Source organism: Coregonus lavaretus (assembly GCF_964263955.1).
Source record: "Coregonus lavaretus genome assembly, chromosome: 6".
In the NCBI taxonomy this organism is placed as follows: Eukaryota; Metazoa; Chordata; class Actinopteri; order Salmoniformes; family Salmonidae; genus Coregonus; species Coregonus lavaretus.
The window spans coordinates 33,411,496-33,432,023 of record NC_139993.1 but is presented as its reverse complement, the minus strand read 5'-3'; the positions used below and the strand labels follow the sequence as shown (position 1 = coordinate 33,432,023).

The 20,528-nt window shown below is 46.3% G+C and overlaps 1 protein-coding gene and 1 pseudogene across 2 annotated transcripts; one reads left to right on the top strand and one right to left on the bottom strand.

The window, feature by feature from the left end:
• Positions 1–5,106: 5,106 nt before the first annotated feature.
• On the bottom strand, positions 5,107–11,703 carry LOC311131026 (serine/threonine-protein kinase NIM1-like; annotated as a pseudogene). The gene is made up of 4 exons: positions 11,632–11,703; positions 7,674–8,065; positions 6,209–6,477; positions 5,107–5,862 (listed from the first exon to the last, which is right to left on the bottom strand). The product of its transcript is annotated as a serine/threonine-protein kinase NIM1-like (transcript).
• Positions 11,704–18,433: 6,730 nt separating this feature from the next.
• On the top strand, positions 18,434–20,528 carry LOC311130767 (DNA polymerase epsilon subunit 4-like; the record flags this gene model as incomplete). The annotated part of the gene is given in 5 exon segments (XM_084163560.1): positions 18,434–18,505; positions 18,507–18,779; positions 19,625–19,709; positions 20,022–20,063; positions 20,253–20,528. Coding segments are annotated over 5 exon segments (489 nt in total). The 3' UTR covers positions 20,270–20,528.

The following is a 20,528-nucleotide window of genomic DNA, read 5'->3' as shown; positions in this document are numbered from 1 at the left end:
AGCACCGCCAGCATTCAAAAGTGACCAAAACATCAGCCAGGAAGCATAGGAACTGAGAAGTGGTCTGTGGTCACCACCTGCAGAACCACTCCTTTATTGGGGGTGTCTTGCTAATTGTCTATAATTTCCACCTGTTGTCTATTCCATTTGCACAACAGCATGTGAAATGTATTGTCAATCAGTGTTGCTTCCTAAGTGGACATTTTGATTTCACAGAAGTGTGATTGACTTGGAGTTACATTGTGTTGTTTAAGTGTTCCCTTAATTTTTTTGAGCAGTGTACTTGTTCTCCCCACTGTGCTAGCGAGCTATTACACTTATTAATGCTGCTTTGAAACTATTACTCAATACAGCATACTAGATATCTGACCGACTGCTTCCGGTATACACTGAGTGAACAAAACATTAGGAACACCTTCCTAATATTGAGTTGCACCCCCTTTTTACCCTCAGAACAGCCTCAATTTGTCGGGGCATGGACTATACAAGGTGTCGAAAGGGTTCCATATGGATGCTGGCCCATGTTGACTCCAATGCTTCCCACAGTTGTGTCAAGTTGGCTGGATGTCCTTTGGGTGGCGGTGGCGGACCATTCTTGATGCACACGGGAAACTGTTGAGCGTGAAAAATCCAGCAGCGTTAGAGTTCTTGACACACTCAAACCGGTGCACCTGGCACCTACTACCATACCCCATTGAAAGGCACTTAAATATTTTGTCTTGCCCATTGACCCTCTGAATGGCACACATACACAGTCCATGTCTCAATGCTTAAAAATCCTACTTTAACCTGTATCTTCACCTCATCTACACTGATTGAAGTGACATCAATAAGGGATCATAGCTTTCATCTGGTCAGTCTATGTCATGGAAAGAGCAGATGTTCCTAATGTTTTGTACACTCAGTGTAAACAACACACCCAACTTGCACTGATCAAGACATGATTTTTCAAAATACAGAACATGCTATAATCAATGTTCCAGAACTCTGACTTCTTTGTATTTGCCAAGACAAACAAAGACAAACTTGTTCTTGGCCTGTACCTCATGTTTCTTAACAGTCTCACCTGTGGAGAGAAGAATAAGTGATGAAATAGGTACAGTTGATAAAATCAAATCAAATAGTCCGGGTAGCCATTTCATTAGATGTTCAGGAATCTTATGGCTTGGGGGTAGAAGCTGTTAAGAAGCCTTTTGGACCTAGACTTGGTGCTCCGGTACCGCTTGCCATGCGGTAGCAGAGAGAACAGGGTGGCTGGAGTCTTTGACCATTTTTTAGGGCCTTCCTCTGACACCGCCTGGTATAGAGGTCCTGGATGGCATGAAGCTTGGCCCCAGTGATGTCCTGGGCCGTATGCACTACCCTCTGTAGTGCCTTGCGGTCGGAGGCCGAGCAGTTGCCATACCAGGCGATGATGCAACCAGTCAGGATGCTCTCGATGGTGCAGCTGTATAACCTTTTGAGGATCTGAGGACCCATGCCTGGGTCTAGGGTTTCTGGGATAATGGTGCTGATGTGAGCCATGACCAGCTTTTCAAAGCACTTCATGGCTACAGACGTGAGTGCTACGGGTAGTCATTTAGGCAGGTTACCTTGGTGTTCTTGGGCACAGGGACTATGGTGGTCTGCTTGAAACATGTTGGTATTACAGACTCGGTCAGGGAGAGGTTGAAAATGTCAATGAAGACACTTGCCAGTTGGTCAGCGCATGCTCGGAGTGCACGTCCTGGTAATCCGTCTGGCCCTGCGGCCTTGTGAATGTTGACCTGTTTAAAGGTCTTACTCATATCGGCTACAGAGAGCGTGATCACACAGTCGTCCGGAACAACTGGTGCTCTCATGCATGCTTCAGTGTTGCTTGTACGCATCTCTGTGTGTGGAGTAAAGGTCGTCTAGAGTTTTTTTTCCTCTGGTTGCACATGTAACATGCTGGTAGAAATGAGGTAAAACTGATTAAAATGTCCTGCATTAAAGTCCCTGGCCACTAGGAGCACCGTCTCTGGATGAGCATTTTCTTGTTTGCTTATGGCCTTATACAGCTCGTTGAGTGCGGTCTTAGTGCCAGCATCGGTTTGTGGTGGTAAATAGACAGCTACAAAAAATATAGATGAAAACGCCCTTGGTAAATAGTGTGGTCTACAGCTTACCTCAGGCGAGCAAATCCTTGAGACTTCCTTAATATTAGATTTCGTGCACCAGCTGTTATTGACAAATAGACACAGACCGCCACCCCTTGTCTTACCGGAGGCAGCTGTTCTATCTTGCCGATGCACGGAAAACCCAGCCAGCTGTATGTTATCCATGTCGTCATTCAGCCACGACTCGGTGGAACATAAGCTATTACAGTTTTTAATGTCCCGTTGTTAGGATAGTCTTGATCGGAGCTCATCCAGTTTATTATCCAATGATTGCACGTTGGCTAATAGTACGGAAGGTAGAGGCGGGTTACCCACTCGCCGTTGGATTCTTACAAGGCACCTGACCTACGTCCCCGATATCTCTGTCTCTTCTTCATGCGATTGATGGGGATTTGGGCCTTGTCCGGTGTCTGAAGTAAATCCTTTGCGTCCGACTCGTTAAATAAATAATCTTCGTCCAGTACGAGGTGAGTAATCGCTGTTCTGATATCCAGAAGCTCTTTTTGGTCATAAGAGACGGCGGCAGAAATATTATGTATAAAATAAGTTACAAATAACACGAAAAAACACACACAATAGCACAATTGGTTAGGAGCCCGTGAAACGGCAGCCATCTCCTCCGGCGCCATTCAATCTGAAAGCTATTGCTGTAATGTCCAAAGGAAACAGGGATCAACATTTGAATTTGAGCAGATATTCACTGCTAGTGACTCAGTGCTCAGTTCATACAAGTTAGATTTGTTTATTTAAAAGGAGCATGGGGATATGAAGTACTGATTAAAGTATCTCTGTGTAAGCACGGAGAGAATTAGCTTTTTATTACATTCTTGCTCAAATTATCATCCACTCAACAAGTTTTTGCGGATACCGAACTGTCATTCCAATCAAAAATGGTGAGGTAAAGCTGAAATTAATTGAGTAATTGTGTAATTAAGTGTGTACAGTAGACACAAAGTTCCCCTTTCCTATTATCTCTGTCTATTAATTTTGACATATCTTCGGCACAGGTGCTTTCAACACTTCATTATGATATTCAGGGGAGGGAACTGTTGAACTATAGAAATAATAATTTGTTATTCATTGAGGGACAATAAATTCAAGTAGCAACCACATTCACTCAGCTAAGACATACAGCTACCCAGAACCTTAGCATGTCAAACAGACCATTCCCAAAGATTACATGGGATAACGGAGGTGATTAGTTATTCCTTATCATTATAATGCTCCAGTCAGAAACATTATTTATTGGTCTTCTTTCATTTTGATGTATTAGCTTGCACTCTTGAAGACAAAAGGACATAGTCAAAGCAGTTTTTAGACCTATTGAGCATTATTAAGTCAAAGGGTTCAAGGCAAGTCAGGACTCCACTTTGGCACTAGCTTGTGGTAATTTGATAGTTTGTCTCTCCATCATTTTGTGTTCACATGCTTGCCTTAACAGGATAAAGGCAAGGCTGGGGTTTATCTGATTATTGCAAAATCTACTGCCCTGTCAGACTGCCAATTAATGGAGAGAAACATAACAGTTGCAGGTACAAACTGGTAGAACCTACACATAAGAATGAGAGAAAAGTAAAAGTGTTGACAGCTTTTATCACTGCTTAGATTACAGAGGTTAGTAATACTCTCATGGGAAATGAGGAAGATGGGAGGACAGTTAGAGAAACTGCTAATGTTTATACAAACTAACCGTCTTGATTTTTATGCGAGCGTAGGTTGGGTTATAATGGGTGACCTCATAAGAACTTGTAACACTTTAACACCTCAAGTACAAAACCTCTAAAAAGGCTTTGGAAGTTTTATATCTTTCATTGTCTTTGACTGATAATATACCAACATACTCTTTAGTATCTATTTTCTGAAAGATGCTGAGGTTCTGCGAGGTCCATGATGTAATAAATGAACAAATACGTGCCTCAAATACACAGATCATATTCAAATGCTACTCAGGGGATACTCACAATATAGCCTTGCTAGTCTTCCCTAAAGGCCTTTCCACTGTTAGAGCCTACTGCCTACTTTGGAGAGGATACACTTGTCATGTGACGCCCCCTGCAGGATGTCCCCTCAACCCCCAAGAGGTGCTGGATAACAAAATAAAAATAACTATGAATTTGGCTCGTGTATGTTTCTTTTAAAATGTATTTAAAAAGTATGGCATTTTTACTCATATCAGGCTCAGATTCAAACTATATGTTTCTCTTGAGCATGAATGTGCACCTCCAATTGCAAATATGTGAATGAAGTATATCAGTAAAGCATTTTTAAAATGCTTGTACATATTTAGTTTCATAAGCAATGTGTTACTGCAGTTTACTTACATCATATCAAAGTAAAGACATTCATTTTCAGATCAACTTTGCACTTGTTCCAAGCCATTGAATAGCCAAAATAAAGATCTGTGCATGTGCTCTGCTATGTACAAGAAATCTGTTTTACACATATTAAAATGTTGTGAATAGCAACCCCGGTTATATTTTGATGAAACACTGGACTAAGTAGGCTTGGAAGATGCTGAGAGTGTTATTAATCCTTTGCGTCATTCTGCCTCTCGCTGTAAGCCTATTGTACAGAACATAGGCCTATTGAGTGACATAAGGGTCACAACAAGCTGAAGTCAATTACTGTATCCTTGTTAGTCCATTAACTGCAATAGAAGTAATGGACTGTACAGTTCAAACCAGACCCTGTCATCTTAACCTTAACCATTGTTTATTTCCATACTGAAATGTAATGATTCATGTGAGCAGAAGATGGTGTTATTTATCTACCTATCCTCTGTACTGCAATGAATAAGCAACAGCAGATCCCTAAGAGTGGTGTGTGTCTGTGTCTTGTCCATGGAGCAGCACTGGTCCCTGAGATGTTGCTAACTGGTCCCTCAGATAGTTGTCTGATAACTTTTAATCCAAAGAGGAGATCCATAACTTGCCAGACCCTGGTATCAAAATTGTTGTGAAACCATGGTCTATAGTATAACACAGACATTAGTAGGGTTGTGCTTGACCACAACAGCAGTGGGCGTCCATCTCTTGTTAGTGCCAAAGTCCTCAGGATAGAGGGCTGCATATCCCACCGCCTCCATGGACCTCCTCTTCTGGACGCGGTGGAGGAGGATACGGTAAGTCCCCGTCAGGGGGCTGCAATTGTCTGTACAGGTGTGGCTCTGCAGATGGACTGCCATGATGCCCAGGTCAGAAAGGGCCGACTTCACCTCCTGCTCCTCCACACACAGGACCTGGGAGGTCTCCGCCAGGTAGAAGGGTGTCTGGGGCAGGGTGGCGTATGCCTGGGGGTACTCGATGCTCTTCAGCCACGTGCTGGTCATGATCTGGGAGATGGAGTCGCGGTTAGCGGGCACGGGTCTCAGCATGCCCTTTATGGCCTGCTGGCAGGGGTTGGGTACGTAGCCTGGGAAGGCGTAGGCTCCCTGTATGATGCAACGCTTCAGCTGCACCTGGTTGTCGGCGTGGAAAGGCATGGTAGCGGTGACCATGAAGTAGAGGAGGATGCCCAAGGCCCAGATGTCCACGTAACGACCCACGTAGCCTTTCTCTTTGAAGAGCTCTGGAGCGGCGTAGGGCGGGGAGCCACAGAACGTGGTGAGGACTTCGGTTGGACCAGTCACTGTGCTGAAGCCAAGGTCTCCCACCTTGATGCAATAGCTGGTGGTGTAGAAGACGTTCTCTGCTTTCATGTCTCGGTGGACAATGTTGTTGTCATGCTGGAATGATAAGAAAAAGGGGTGGGGTGAGTGTGTGTTGGTTGGATGTTGCTACAAAATTACGATGATTCAGAGGGGTTGGGTTAAATGCGGAAGACACATTTTGGTTGAATGCATTCAGTTGTGCAACTGACTAGGTAACCCCTTTCCCTTTGCCTCTCTAAATCAAGCAAGCAAGAGTAAAATAATTGGATACACGCTGGTAAATCCTGACCATAGACATCAATGCATAATTTATGTGAAAGTTACCCACCCAATCCTCAAGTTAGGAAGCAGCCCTAATCATGGAGTGGAATTGACATCTGTGAGTGTCTACTGTTCAATGCTTTCAATGGGTATAGCTCACCATGTGTTTGATGGCTGAGATGATTTGGGCAAAGATGAGCTTGGTCTCCAGCTCAGACAAACGGCCCCTGTTGGCGATACGTGAGTAGAGATCCCCTCCACTACCGTACTCCATCACCAGGTGCAGGCACTTGGTGGTCTCTATCACCTCATAGAGACGGACAATGTTAGGGTGGGACAGCTTCTCCATACAGCTGATCTCTGTGGCAAACAGGGACTGAGACTTCTTGTCCAGCCGAAGCTTATCCAGAATCTTGATGGCAACCCTCTCTGAGAGAGAGAGAGAGAGAGAGGCAGAAAGAGAGAGATACGAAAAAAGAGAAACCAATACAGAATGAAAGGAGAGCAGAGCAGTAAGGATGATCAGACATGGCAACTGGTGTAATTTCATTTGAAGCTTCACCAGGTCTTATATTAGGTCTAGTGAAAAATGTGACTGAGAGGAGAATGTGAAGGTAAATGAAGACCACCCCCCCCCCCATCCCCCCCCTTTCTCTTCACCCTCCATCTCCCCATCGCTCCTGTGGTATTTCTCTGTAGGCATCTCTAGCTGTATGTTACAGAAATTAAAGAGAGATGTATAAAACAGGACATGAATTCACGACAGGGGGTGAGGGGGGATCTGAAGCGATCAGGAGGTGCTTAGTTCAGGCGACCACCCCTTGTCTTCTGGCATCTGTATTCATCCTGTTATAATACCCCCCCTGGATACAGAATCTGTATCGCAGTCAGGGGAGGCAGGATCAAAATAGGGTTTAGGTGGTGGGTGTGGCGGGGGCATGGCCATGGGCGTGGCCAATGGTGCGGTCGCCAACCAAACATTTTAGAGGCCCTCCAACGTTTTGCTGTTTTAAAGCTAATTTCCTGCAATTCTACAAGTTTTGCCATGGCTTATGCTATCTGAGTGACTCAAACATTATAACAAAATCAAGGGGGGCCATGCCATGAAAACAATACTCCTGAATGCATAATGTTTAGAATTTCTGATTCTCCCTGACTGTCTAGCTTTTATTTATGGGGATTGTTAGTTCTCAAAGATGATCTTATAAAAAAATATATAGGTCCATTATCTTTTCTACATACTTTAAATCTGGTTTAAGTCATTTAAGTTTACACTGAAAATGTTTTTCCATCCTAACGAAAACTGTTTGGACATACAATAGGCGGTCCGAAAAAACACTTAGGCGGCCCACCCAAGTCTTTTCTATGCAGAAAAATCACTGACAGGGTCAGCTCAGAGGGAACCGGTCAGTTGGAATGTGTTAGTGAGCTATATCTTTATACTGCCAGGCCCCAACCATTGAGTAGGAACTGTAATGTCCATTTTGTTACATTTTCCAAAGTGGTATCAGTTGTAGACTAAGGGGAGAAGATGAGGGACAGTAAACTGCTCAATGAATGAACCAAATAACTATTTAACTAACTATTGAAAGGATGACGAACTAATAAACGGTAGCCCTCCTTACCTTTAGTCAGGGCATGAATCCCCAATCTAACATTGGAGAAGTTGCCGCACCCTATTTCCCCCCTGAGTTCGTAGAAGGAGATCCTTCGGCCCAGTATAAGGTCGTTGACCACCCTCTGGTCATGGTTCATATCATAAAGCATCCTCTCAAACGGTGTCTGCCTCATCCTCTGTTCTGGGGTCAGTTCTAGTATAATGCGGGCTGGAAGGACTTTGGGTGATTTGTCCACTGCTGTTTCACTCGTCTCACTTGTCTTGGCTTTCTTATCCTCCTTGTCCTTGCATTTCGGGCTAGTCTGGATTTGAGTCCTAAAGGCGCAAAGGGGAAAACATTATTAGAATTAGAGGTAAGATTTTTATTTGGATGAGATTCACTGTGTTCAATAGCAGGGACTAGGGCAATAGAAGTATATTGTTAATCAATTTCAACCTGGTTGCCATTTTCTATGGAATCTCCAGTTAACTGTACTATTCACATACACTGAACAAAAATACAACATGTAAAGTGTTGGTCCCATGTTTCATGAGCTGAAATAAAGGATCCCAGAAATGTTCCATACGCACAAGAAGCTTATTTCTCTCAAATTTTGTGCACACATTTTTATTTACATCCCTGTTAGTGAGCATTTCTCCTTTGCCAAGATAATCCTTCCACTTGACAGGTGTGGCATATCAAGAAGCTGATTACACAGCATGATCATTACACAAGTGCACCTTGTGCTGGGGACAATAAAAGGACACTCTAAAATATGCAGTTTTGTCACACAACACAATGCCACAGATGTCTCAAGTTTTGAAGGAGCGTGCAATTGGCATGCTGACTGCAAGAATGTCCACCAGAGCTGTTGCCAGAGAATTGAGTGTTAATTTCTTTACCATAATCCGCCTCCAACGTTGTTTTAGAGAATTTGGCAATACATCCAACAAGCCTCACAACTGCAGACCACATGTATGGCGTCGTGTGGGCGAGCGGTTTGCTGACGTCAACCTTGTGAACAGAGTGCCCCATGGTGGCGGTGGGGTTATGGTATGGGCAGGCATAAGCTACGGACAATTAACACAATTGCATTTTATTTATGGCAATTTGAATGCACAGAGATACCATGACGAGATCCTGAGGCTCATTGTCATGCCCTTCATCTGCCATTCCTCATGTTTCAGCATGATAATGCACGGCCCCATGTCACAAGGATCTGTACACAATTCCTGGAAGCTGAAAATGTCTCAGTTCTTCCATGGCCTGCATTCTCACCAGACGTCACCCATTGAGCATGTTTGGGATGCTCTGGATCGACATGTACGACAGCGAGTTCAATATCCAGCAACTTCGCACAGCCATTGAAGAGGAGTGGGACAACATTCCACAGGCCGCAATCAAATGCCTGATCAACTCTATGCGAAGGAGATGCGTTGCATGAGGCAAATGGTGGTCATACCAGATACTGACTGGTTTTCTGATCCACGCCCTACACCTTTTTAAAAAAGATATCTGTGACCAACAGATGCATATCTATATTCCCAGTCATGTGAAATACATAGATTATGGCCTAATAAGTGTAGATGAAGGGGAGGAGACAGGTTAAAGAAGGATTTTTAAGCCTTGAGACAGTTGAGACATTGATTGTGTATGTGTGCCATTTAGATGGTGAATGGGCAACACAGAATATTTAAGTACCTTTGAACAGGGTATGGTAGTAGGTGCCAGGCGCGCCGGTTTGTGTCAAGAACTGCAATGCTGCTGGGTTTTTCACGCTCAACAGTTTCCCATGAGTATCAAGAATGGTCCATCACCCAAAGGACATCCAGCCAACTTGACACAACTGTGGAAAGCAATGGAGTCAACATGGGCCAGCATCCCTGTGGAACGCTTTCAACATCTTGTAGAGTCCATGCCCCGACGAATTGAGGCTGTTCTGAGGACAAAATGGGGTGATTCAACTCAATATTAGGAAAGTGTTCTTAATGTTTTGTACACAGTGTATATTAGGCTGGCAGCACCTCTGCTATCATGTGCAGGATTAGCTAATGAGGCCCTGGTCCAATGAGGTCAGAGGAGAGCATCTAATTTCTGGCCTATCCCTCAATTAGGAAGCCTTGGGTAGGCCATTATAGTGTTCTATCTTTTACAATATAATTCAAACACTGCTTTGCAAAAATGAGGCATAAACCGAATAAAAAGAAATGAATAGCCTATGTTTGAGCATTTAAGTATTTTCATGGTAATTTGATATCCATGCCATCCCAGTACATTGGTCTGGTAAGAGCATGAATACGGAAATTAAATGATAAAATATGATGGAAGTGCATCCCATTGTTCGGTAATGTATGGGGAAAAAATTTATGCACTCACTAACTGTAAGTCGCTCTGGATAAGAGCATCTGCTAAATGACTAAAATCTAAATCTAAAATCTAATGTATAAACCAATGTAGACTTCAGGCAATAGACTGAAGACTTGTATGTCAATAAGTGCATCAGGTTTCAGAGCGCAGAATCATTTTTAAAAGTGAGAAGTGTATTCACTTATACATTTATCTTGAGGTCATCTCTATTTATTTGTAATCCTTGCAGTTCTGTGCTCTCAATCTGGTTTGTATTTAATGGATGCTGACAGATCAAAGACGTTGCTCCGTTGGAAATACTCCCAATACAGGTCAGGATTAGAAACCTGCTTTTAGACAGAGCTCAGTTTAGGAAGTTAGTTCTGGTCACGGTGTTCTATAAAATACAACTGAAAATGCAATAGATTACATTCAGTATAGGGGGTTGTGGACTCTCTTGTTATGAGACAATGAGCTCTCTGGTTTAATTGTTATACAACACAATAATCGGTTGTAGCAGGATCAGTGATCCTGAACTTTAAGGTGATAATACTTATTTTCAGATGCAATGCAATTCCTTAGAGGTTCTCTGTAACCTGTAATGCTTGTAAACAGACACATATCAAATGCATCCCATCATTTTTTCCCTAGCTGTCTGTTTTGTGCTTGCAGTTGCCTTACATACAGTATCTTGATTCAGAAATTAATGTATTACAGGAGTTCCGAAGTAAAAAGCAATGAGGTGGACACAGACTTCCAAGCTAAATCCACCATTTGTGATCATTTGTTTGAAAAAACAATGTTCCATATATTCTACTATTGCCGTAAAGAAAATACACAATTTCATAATGCCTTATATAAATTGCAACACATTTTTTTTACTGAATACAATAAATGTCCCATTGATCTGATAGAAAATGTTATGTATTTTATCTGAGTTTGTTGGGACCAAATTAAAGGTCTGACTAAGCAGCCTACATGTGACTATACATGAGAGGCAATAAGACTATATCAGTCAACCAAGATTGGAGTAATGAACACATTTGCATCTAAAATGAACAAAATAGCAAAAAAGTAATCATTGTATATGCTATTTTGCACATAACTACTCACAAAATAATACTTTGAAATATAACCTGGTAGTTGCCGATCCTTCATCTCTTTCCTTCAAGCCCAGCAGTAGAGACTGATAGATAGATTGTGTGTGAATGGAGTGGCTGTCACGGTTTCGGCCGAGGCTGCTCCTCCTCCTGGTTCGGGCAGGCTTCGGCGTTCGCCGTCCCCGGAGTACTAGCTGCCACCGCTCTATGTTTCTGTGTTCCATTGCTTTTGTCTGTCTGTCACACCTGTGTTTGTTTTAGAGTTGATTACTTGTCTTATAAGTTCCATGCATTATTCTAGGGTAGTTGTGTGTGGGTGTCCGTTGCTCCGTGGTTTTGATACGTGTTTGTGTTTCCGTGTCATTTTTCCCTTTTGGAGTGTTTTACGCTTGTGCGTATTGTTCCTCACCTCTCCGTGTTTTCGAGGTCGGGTCTTGTACTCTTGTTTTGGGACATTATTAAAGTCTTGTTGGACTACCTCTGCTTCCTGCGCTTGACTCCTCCACCACATCCACGACAGATATGACAGAACCACACACCATCATGGAGTCAGCAGGATCAGCGGCATCTCCCGAATCGCTGCTGGAACGGCTAAATTTCCAGGACACCATGATCCAGCAAATCGGGACCGCTATGGACAAGGTGTCCAACACCCTGCGCCGTTTGGTGAACACTGAGGACTTTTACAACATCACATCACCAACGGCCAGTCCTCCTCTCTCAGTACCGGAACCCAGTGGCATTCGGCTCTCACTCCCGAGGGCATATGACGGTTCTGCAGCCGGGTGTCAGGGATTTCTCCTGCAGGTAGAACTGTACCTTGCCACTATACACCCGGCGCCCTCGGGATACGAGAGCGTCTCCGCCCTCATCTCCTGTCTCTCCGGCAAAGCGTTGGAATGGGCCAACGCTGAATGGAGGGGAATAGACGCCGCTACCATCACCTACGCGGAGTTCTCTCGCCGCTTCCGGACTGTTTTCGATCATCCTCCTGAGGGGAAAGCGGCGGGAGAGCGTCTATTCCACCTCCGACAGGGGAAGAGGAGCGCACAGGAGTTCTCACTGGAGTTCCGGACACTAGCAGCGGATGCGGGGTGGAATGAGAGGGCCCTCATCGACCAGTACCGATGTAGTCTACGCGAGGACGTTCGTAGGGAGCTGGCCTGCAGGGACACCAACCTAACCTTCGACCAGTTGGTGGACGTTTCCATCCGTCTGGATACCCTGCTGGCTACCCGCGGACGTCCCGAGTGGGGGTCGTCCAGTCCACCCTCCAGCGCCCCCGAGCCGATTCCCATGGAGCTAGGGGGTGCTGGCGCTAGAGAGAGGAGGAGGGGGAACCCGAGGGGGGCCATCCACTGCACCACCTGCGGTCGTGGAGGACACACTGCGGCCAGGTGCTGGGGAGGGTCTCCTAGGGGAGGTGACAACAGGCAACGCACTGGGGAGTCATTTCAGGTGAGTAGACGCCCCACTCACCCAGAGCTCTCTGTTGGTCACATGAGTATTCCTGTGAGGTTTCCACAGGTGGCACCTCATTCCCAGCATAAGGCGCTAGTAGATTCAGGCGCAGCTGGGAATTTTATTGATCGGGCATTTTGTAATAGGTTAAGGATTCCCCTTCTGCCGGTAGACAATCCATTTCCTGTCCACGCACTAGACAGCCGGCCGTTGGGGTCGGGTCTGATCAGGGAGGTCACAGCACCACTGACTATGACGACGCAGGGGGGTCATGAGGAGAGCATTCAGTTTTATCTGATTGACTCTCCTGCGTATCCCGTGGTGTTGGGACTTCCCTGGTTAAGCACCCATGATCCTACTATAGCGTGGCAACAGAGGGCTCTTATGGAGTGGTCTGCTCAGTGTGTAGGGAGATGTCTAGGTGTTTCCGTAGGGGCGACCTCGGTAGAGAGTCCGAACCAAGTGCCCGCACTGCGCATTCCCCCCGAGTATGAGGATTTAGCACTCGTGTTTAGCAAATCGAGGGCAGCACGGCTACCTCCTCATAGACAGGGGGACTGTGCGATAAATCTCCAAACAGGAGCGGCTCTTCCTCGGAGTCATGTGTATCCCCTGTCTCAAGAGGAGACAGCGACTATGGAGACATACATAGCCGAGTCCTTGGCACAGGGATACATACGGCCCTCTACTTCCCCAGTCTCCTCGAGTTTCTTCTTTGTGAAGAAGAAGGACGGGGGATTGCGCCCGTGTATTGATTATCGTAGTCTCAATCAGATTACAGTTAAATACAGCTACCCACTGCCACTGATTGCGACGATGACGGAGTCATTACGCGGAGCGCGATTCTTCACAAAGTTGGATCTCAGGAGCGCGTACAATCTGGTGCGCATTAGGGAGGGGGATGAATGGAAGACAGCATTTAGCACCACCTCGGGTCATTACGAGTATCTCGTCATGCCATACGGGTTAATGAATGCTCCGTCAGTCTTCCAATCCTTTGTTGACGAGATTTTCCGGGACATGCATGGGCAGGGTGTAGTAGTGTACATCGACGACATCCTGGTGTACTCTTCTACACGAGCCGAGCATGTAGCCCAGGTGCGCCGAGTATTGAGACGACTGTTGGAGCATGACCTGTATGTCAAGGCAGAGAAATGCCTGTTCTTCCAGGAGTCCGTCTCCTTTTTGGGTTATCGGTTGTCTTCAGCTGGTGTGGAGATAGAGGTAGACCGGGTATCGGCCGTGCGTAATTGGCAAACTCCAACCACTGTAAAAGAGGTGCAGCAGTTCTTGGGTTTTGCTAATTACTACCGGAGGTTTATTCGGGGTTTTGGACAGGTTGCAGCTCCCATTACGTCCCTGCTAAAGGGGGGTCCGGTTCGCTTGCGGTGGTCGGCTGAGGCGGACAGGGCATTTATCAAGCTTAAGAACCTGTTCACCTCGGCTCCGGTGCTGGCGCATCCGGATCCCTCTTTACCATTCCAGGTTGAGGTAGACGCGTCCGAGACCGGTATTGGGGCAGTCCTCTCACAGCGGTCCGGCGCGCCACCTAAACTCCGCCCCTGTGCTTTCTACTCGAAGAAGCTCAGCTCGGCGGAGCGTAACTATGATGTCGGGGACAGGGAGTTGTTAGCCATAGTCCAAGCCCTAAAGGTGTGGAGGCATTGGCTTGAGGGGGCTCAACACCCTTTTCTCATTCTGACTGATCACCGTAACCTGGAATACATCCGGGCAGCTAGGAGATTGAACCCTCGTCAGGCTAGGTGGAATATGTTCCTAACCAGGTTTGTCTTTAAAATCACATACATCCCAGGGTCCCAGAATGTTAAGGCAGACGCACTGTCCCGGCGGTATGACACGGAGGAGAGGTCCAACGAGCCTACTTCCATATTGCCGGAATCTTGTTTGGTGGCTCCGGTAGTATGGGAGGTCGATACGGAAATCGAGCGGGCACTGCGTACCGACCCTACTCCCCCCGAGTGTCCTGTGGGGCGGACGTACGTTCCGCTCGAGGTCCGCGATCGTCTTATTTATTGGGCTCATACATCACCCTCCTCTGGACATCCAGGTATTGGCCGGACCGTGCACTGTCTTAGCATGAAATACTGGTGGCCAACGTTAGCTAGGGATGTGAGGGTTTATGTCTCCTCCTGCTCTGTGTGTGCCCAGTATAAGGCGCCTAGACATTTGCCCAGGGGTAAGCTACATCCCCTGCCCGTTCCACAACGACCATGGTCCCACCTCTCGGTAGATTTCGTAACTGACCTACCTCCCTCCCAGGGGAGTACCACCATATTGGTCGTTGTGGATCGGTTTTCTAAAGCCTGTCGTCTCCTTCCCAGGCCGGGTCTCCCTACTGCCCTACAAACCGCTGAGGCTCTCTTTACCCATGTGTTCCGGCACTATGGGGTCCCCGAGGATATTGTGTCTGACCGAGGTCCCCAGTTCACCTCCAGAGTCTGGGGGGCTTTCATAGAACGCCTGGGGGTCTCGGTTAGCCTTACCTCGGGGTACCACCCAGAGAGCAATGGGCAGGTTGAACGTGTGAACCAGGATGTGGGTAGGTTTTTGAGGTCCTACTGCCGGGACCGGCCGGAGGAGTGGTCGAGGTATATCCCCTGGGCAGAGATGGCCCAGAACTCTCTCCGCCACTCCTCCACCGGATTAACACCTTTCCAGTGTATTTTAGGGTATCAGCCGGTCCTGGCACCGTGGCACGAGAGCCAGACCGAGGCCCCTGCGGTGGACGAGTGGATTCGGCGCTCGGAGGAGACGTGGGACGCTGCCCATGTCCATCTGCAGCGTGCCATCCGTCACCAAAAGGCGAGCGCCGACCGTCACCGCAGTGAGGCACCGGTGTACGCACCGGGAGATCGAGTCTGGCTCTCGACTCGAAACCTGCCCCTCCGCCTGCCCTGCCGGAAGCTGGGTCGGCGGTTTGTGGGGCCCTTCAAAGTCCTGAGAAGATTGAACGAGGTGTGTTACAGATTACAACTGCCTATAGAGTATAAAAATATTAACCCCTCGTTCCATGTGTCTCTTCTCAGGCCGGTGGTAGCTGGCCCACTCCAAGAGGAGGAGATAGGAGAGACCCCTCCGCCCCCTTTGGACATCGAGGGGGTCCCGGCGTACAGAGTCCGGACCATCTTGGACTCGAGACGCCGGAGGAGTGGTCTCCAGTATCTCGTGGAGTGGGAGGGGTACGGTCCGGAGGAACGGTGCTGGGTGCCCAGGAGGGACATACTAGATCCATCCCTCCTGACGGAGTTTCACCATGGGCATCCCACGCGCCCGGGTCCGTGTCCTCCTGGCCGTCCCCGAGGCCGGGGTCGGCGCGCGGCTGGAGCCGCGCGTCAAGGGGGGGGTACTGTCACGGTTTCGGCCGAGGCTGCTCCTCCTCCTGGTTCGGGCAGGCTTCGGCGTTCGCCGTCCCCGGAGTACTAGCTGCCACCGCTCTATGTTTCTGTGTTCCATTGCTTTTGTCTGTCTGTCACACCTGTGTTTGTTTTAGAGTTGATTACTTGTCTTATAAGTTCCATGCATTATTCTAGGGTAGTTGTGTGTGGGTGTCCGTTGCTCCGTGGTTTTGATACGTGTTTGTGTTTCCGTGTCATTTTTCCCTTTTGGAGTGTTTTACGCTTGTGCGTATTGTTCCTCACCTCTCCGTGTTTTCGAGGTCGGGGCTTGTACTCTTGTTTTGGGACATTATTAAAGTCTTGTTGGACTACCTCTGCTTCCTGCGCTTGACTCCTCCACCACATCCACGACAGATATGACAGTGGCTCACCATCACTAAACCTCAGGGCATCACCCTACCAATCCTATTAGCACCATGTATTAATACCCATTATAAACTGGGTGGTTCGAGCCCTAAATGCTGATTGGCTGACAGCCGTGGTACGTCCCGTATACAACGGGTATTAAAAAACTTATATTTTTACTGGTCTAATTACGCTGGTAACCAGTTTATAATAGCAATAAGGCACCTCGGGGGGTTGTGGTATATGGCCAATATACCACGGCTAAGGACTGTATACAGGCACTCCGCGGTGCCTCGTACATAAAAACAGACCTTAGCCGAGGTACACTACATGACCAAAGGTATGTGGACACCTGCTCGTCGAACATCTCATTCCAAAACCATGGGCATTAATTTGGAGTTGGTCCCCACTTTGCTGCAATAACAGCCTCGACTCTTCTGGGAAGGCTTTCCACTAGATGTTGGAACATTGCTACGGGGACTTGCTTCCATTCAGCCACAAGAGCATTAGTGAGGTCGGGCACTGATGTTGGGCGATTAGGCCTGGCTCACAGTCGGCATTCCAATTCATCCCAAGGTGTTCGATGGGGTTGAGGTCAGGGCTCTGTGCAGGCCAGTCAAGTTCTTCCACACCGATCTCGACAAACCATTTCTGTATGGACCTCGCTTTGTGCATGGAGGCATTGTCATGCTGAAACAGGAAAGGGCCTTGCCCAAACTGTTGCCACAAAGTTGGAAGCACAGAATCGTCTAGAATGTCATTGTATGCTGTAGAATTAAGATTTCCCTTCACTGAAACTAAAGGGCCTAGCCCGATCCATGAAAAACTGCCCCAGACCATTATTCCTCCTCCAGAAAACTTTACAGTTGGCACTATGCATTGGGGCAGGTAGCGTTCTCCTGGCATTCGCCGCCAAATCCAGATTCGTCCATCGGACTGCCAGATGGTGAAGCGTGATTCATCACTACAGAGAACGCGTTTCCACTGCTCCAGAGTCCAATGGCGGCAAGCTTTACACCACTCCAGCTGACACTTGGCATTGCGCGTGATCTTAGGCTTGTGTGCGGCTGCTCGGCCATGGAAACCTATTTCATGAAGCTCCGACAAACAGTTATTGTGCTGACGTTGCTTCCAGAGGCAGTTTGGAACTTGGTAGTGAGTGTTGCAACCGAGGACAGACGATTTTTACGCGTTACGCACTTCAGCGGTCCTGTTCTGTGAGCTTGTGTTGCCTACCACTTCACGGCTGAGCCTTTGTTGCTCCTAGATGTTTCCACTTCATAATACCAGCACTTACGGTTGTTTCGGGCAGCTCTAGCAGGGCAGAAATTTGACAAACTGACTTTTTGGAAAGGTGGCATCCTATGACGGTGCCACGTTGAAAGTCACTGAGCTCTTCAGTAAGGCCATTCTATTGCCAATGTTTGTCTATGGAGATTGCATGGCTGTGTGCTCGATTTTATACACCTGTCAGCAACAGGTGTGGCTGAAATAGCCAAATCCACTAATTTGAAGGGGTGTTCACATACTTTTGCATATATAGTGTATATTGGACATATACCATACTCCCTCGGGCCTTATTGCTTACTTAGAGACCTACATAGACAAAGCAGCACTAACAGCTATTTCACATAAATCTAATCTAGGCCTATTATCACATAAACATTTAGCATTATTGAAAGGGGGGCCTATCAAATTCAATATGTATCACAGATCTATCTACAAACAATGAATAATTGAACACATTTCTAATGTATTGGATGAACAGCAATAGAGAGATGAAGATGTCAATTTTATGTAACAAATATGATGAAGTTGTTCATTAGGGTCATGATCTGTCAAATCTTCTTTTTAGCAGCCTGGCCATTCTGTAGTCAATGTTTCAAATAAAATCAAATACACGTGTTTAGCAGATGTTATTGCGGGTGTAGCGTAATTCTTGTGATTCTAGCTCTGACAGTGCAGTAATATCTAACACGTAATATCTAACAATTTCACAACGTTTAAGAGCACTAAGGAGTTGTGAACATTCACCCAGGGCTTAAACCAAAGATTTGTTTGGCTTTGGTTCAAGCCAATCCTCACCTCATGAAGTCGGCCATTCCACCAATCACACACAATGAATAGTTGGCGGGAGTGGAAGGGGAGGAACATTCGAATGTGTTATTCACAAATCAGAACTAGCTACGTATTTTGACAACTCGTTTGTGTACAAGATAATGGCGTCAACTGTTGCAGTGCCTGTCGCCCCTACGGAGTCGGACTCAGAGCGGTGTGAAGGCGAGGAAGAGTTACGGGGGAACGAGGCTGAAGAAGAGATAAACCAACAAACTGGGCCCATTGCAGCACCCTCCCAGAACCGTCTAGTGAAGTTACCGCTATCCCGAATCAAGGCAATGATGAAAGCTGACCCAGACGTGTCCCTCGCCAGTCAAGAGTCTGTGTTTATCATTGCTAAAGCCACAGTAAGTTAAAACTATTACATGAAGTAGTTACCCCTAGCAGCATTTCTTACGTTTTAGTCATTTAGCAGACGCGCTTATCCGGAACAATTAGGTTTAAGTGCCTTGCTCAAAGGCACATTGACTGATTTTTCACCTAGTCGGCTTTGGGATTTGAATCAGCAACGCTCTAAACGGCTAGGCTATAGAGCCCAACAGTGGAAGTGTCATTAAAACCTAGCGGTCAAACAGGGAAATGGTTCCAATCGTTTTTCTACCGTTCATTTTTCCCATAGGGGATTTTGGAAACGCTTAAAATAAGTAGGTTGCTGCAACGATTCCAGTTTGTTGGTTGTTCTCTTCTTCAGCCTCGTTCCCCCGTAACTCTTCCTCACCTTCACACCACTCTGGGTCCGACTCTGTGGGGGCAACAGGCACTGCAACAGTTGATGCCGGTTATCAAAATGTCATGCCAGGTTAAGCCTAAAGAAAACACAGCCCTTATTGCAAGTGTTTCTAAATTCCCCAATGTGGAAAAACTATAGGAACCATTTCCCTGTTTGACTGCTAGGTTTCATAGGTATTATGACTCATACTGTGGCACTCTATTCCAGATACAGAGTAAAGTCGTGGAGGGGAGGATTGTAGGAAGGACCTATTTTATGTTCCTTGCAGTTCACTGGTCATCAACTGTTGAGCTACTTGGTGTCCAGGCTTTTGTTCCAACCCAGCACCAACACATCATTGCTGTAAAGGCAATATCTAGCTTAGCTACCTAGGATGACAATCACTTTACTGTAGTCACAATGTACTTATGTTATCTGTTACAGCGATGTTACTGACTGTATACTAAACTTCATGTGTTCCAGGAACTCTTTGTTGAGATGATTGCCAAAGATGCCCTGGTGTACGCCCAGCAAGGAAAGAGGAAAACTTTGCAGAGGAAAGATTTAGGTTAGTAATGTCAAGCAGACATTATCATATAGTACACCAAACATTAATCATACCATGTGACCATAACACTAAGCAATAATCATCAACCCCTGGTTTTGGAGAGCCACATGGTATGCCAGGCTTTAGTTCCATCCCAGTACTAAACACGTGTTAGGCCTAACTGATTCAACTGATCAAGGTCTTAGTGCGGAGGTAGAACAAAAGCCTGTACTCCATGTAGCTCTACAGGACCAGGATCGGTGGTCATTTAGGCTAGCCTTTGACTTTAGTTCTTCCAACTATTGTGTTTTTGTTGTTTCCACTGTCTAACAGATAATGCAATAGAGGCCGTAGATGAGTTTGCCTTTCTGGAAGGTAAGTTCTCTTCCAAGCATCCATCTTCGCTAAACCTCTAGCATATTTTATTCTTCGTCAGATTGATAATCTTTTTTTTTAAATTGAATGATCCCGCTGTGATGTATTATTCTGAGTCATTGGCTATAGTGAATCAGGTTTGTGTAATAGGTTTGACAAGATTGTCTTTGTCTATGTTCTCTTTCAAAGGCACTCTAGACGCCTAGACACTCAGGAGACAGCAGGCAGTTCAAGGATCAGAGGCATTTGGAAAACAGACTGACCTGTCTTACTTTTGAAGTGATATCACTGAGTTGGAAATGAAACATTTGAGAAGGTTTTGGTGCTGGTCACAAGGAATTCCCTTTCTGAACATGTATAAACTGTGAAGACATCCGTGATGATCCTCCCTCAGTTGGTCTGGTCTGCAATTTTTTATTTGTAAATAATGTGAGATTATGTTGAAATAAATCAGTGTATAAACCT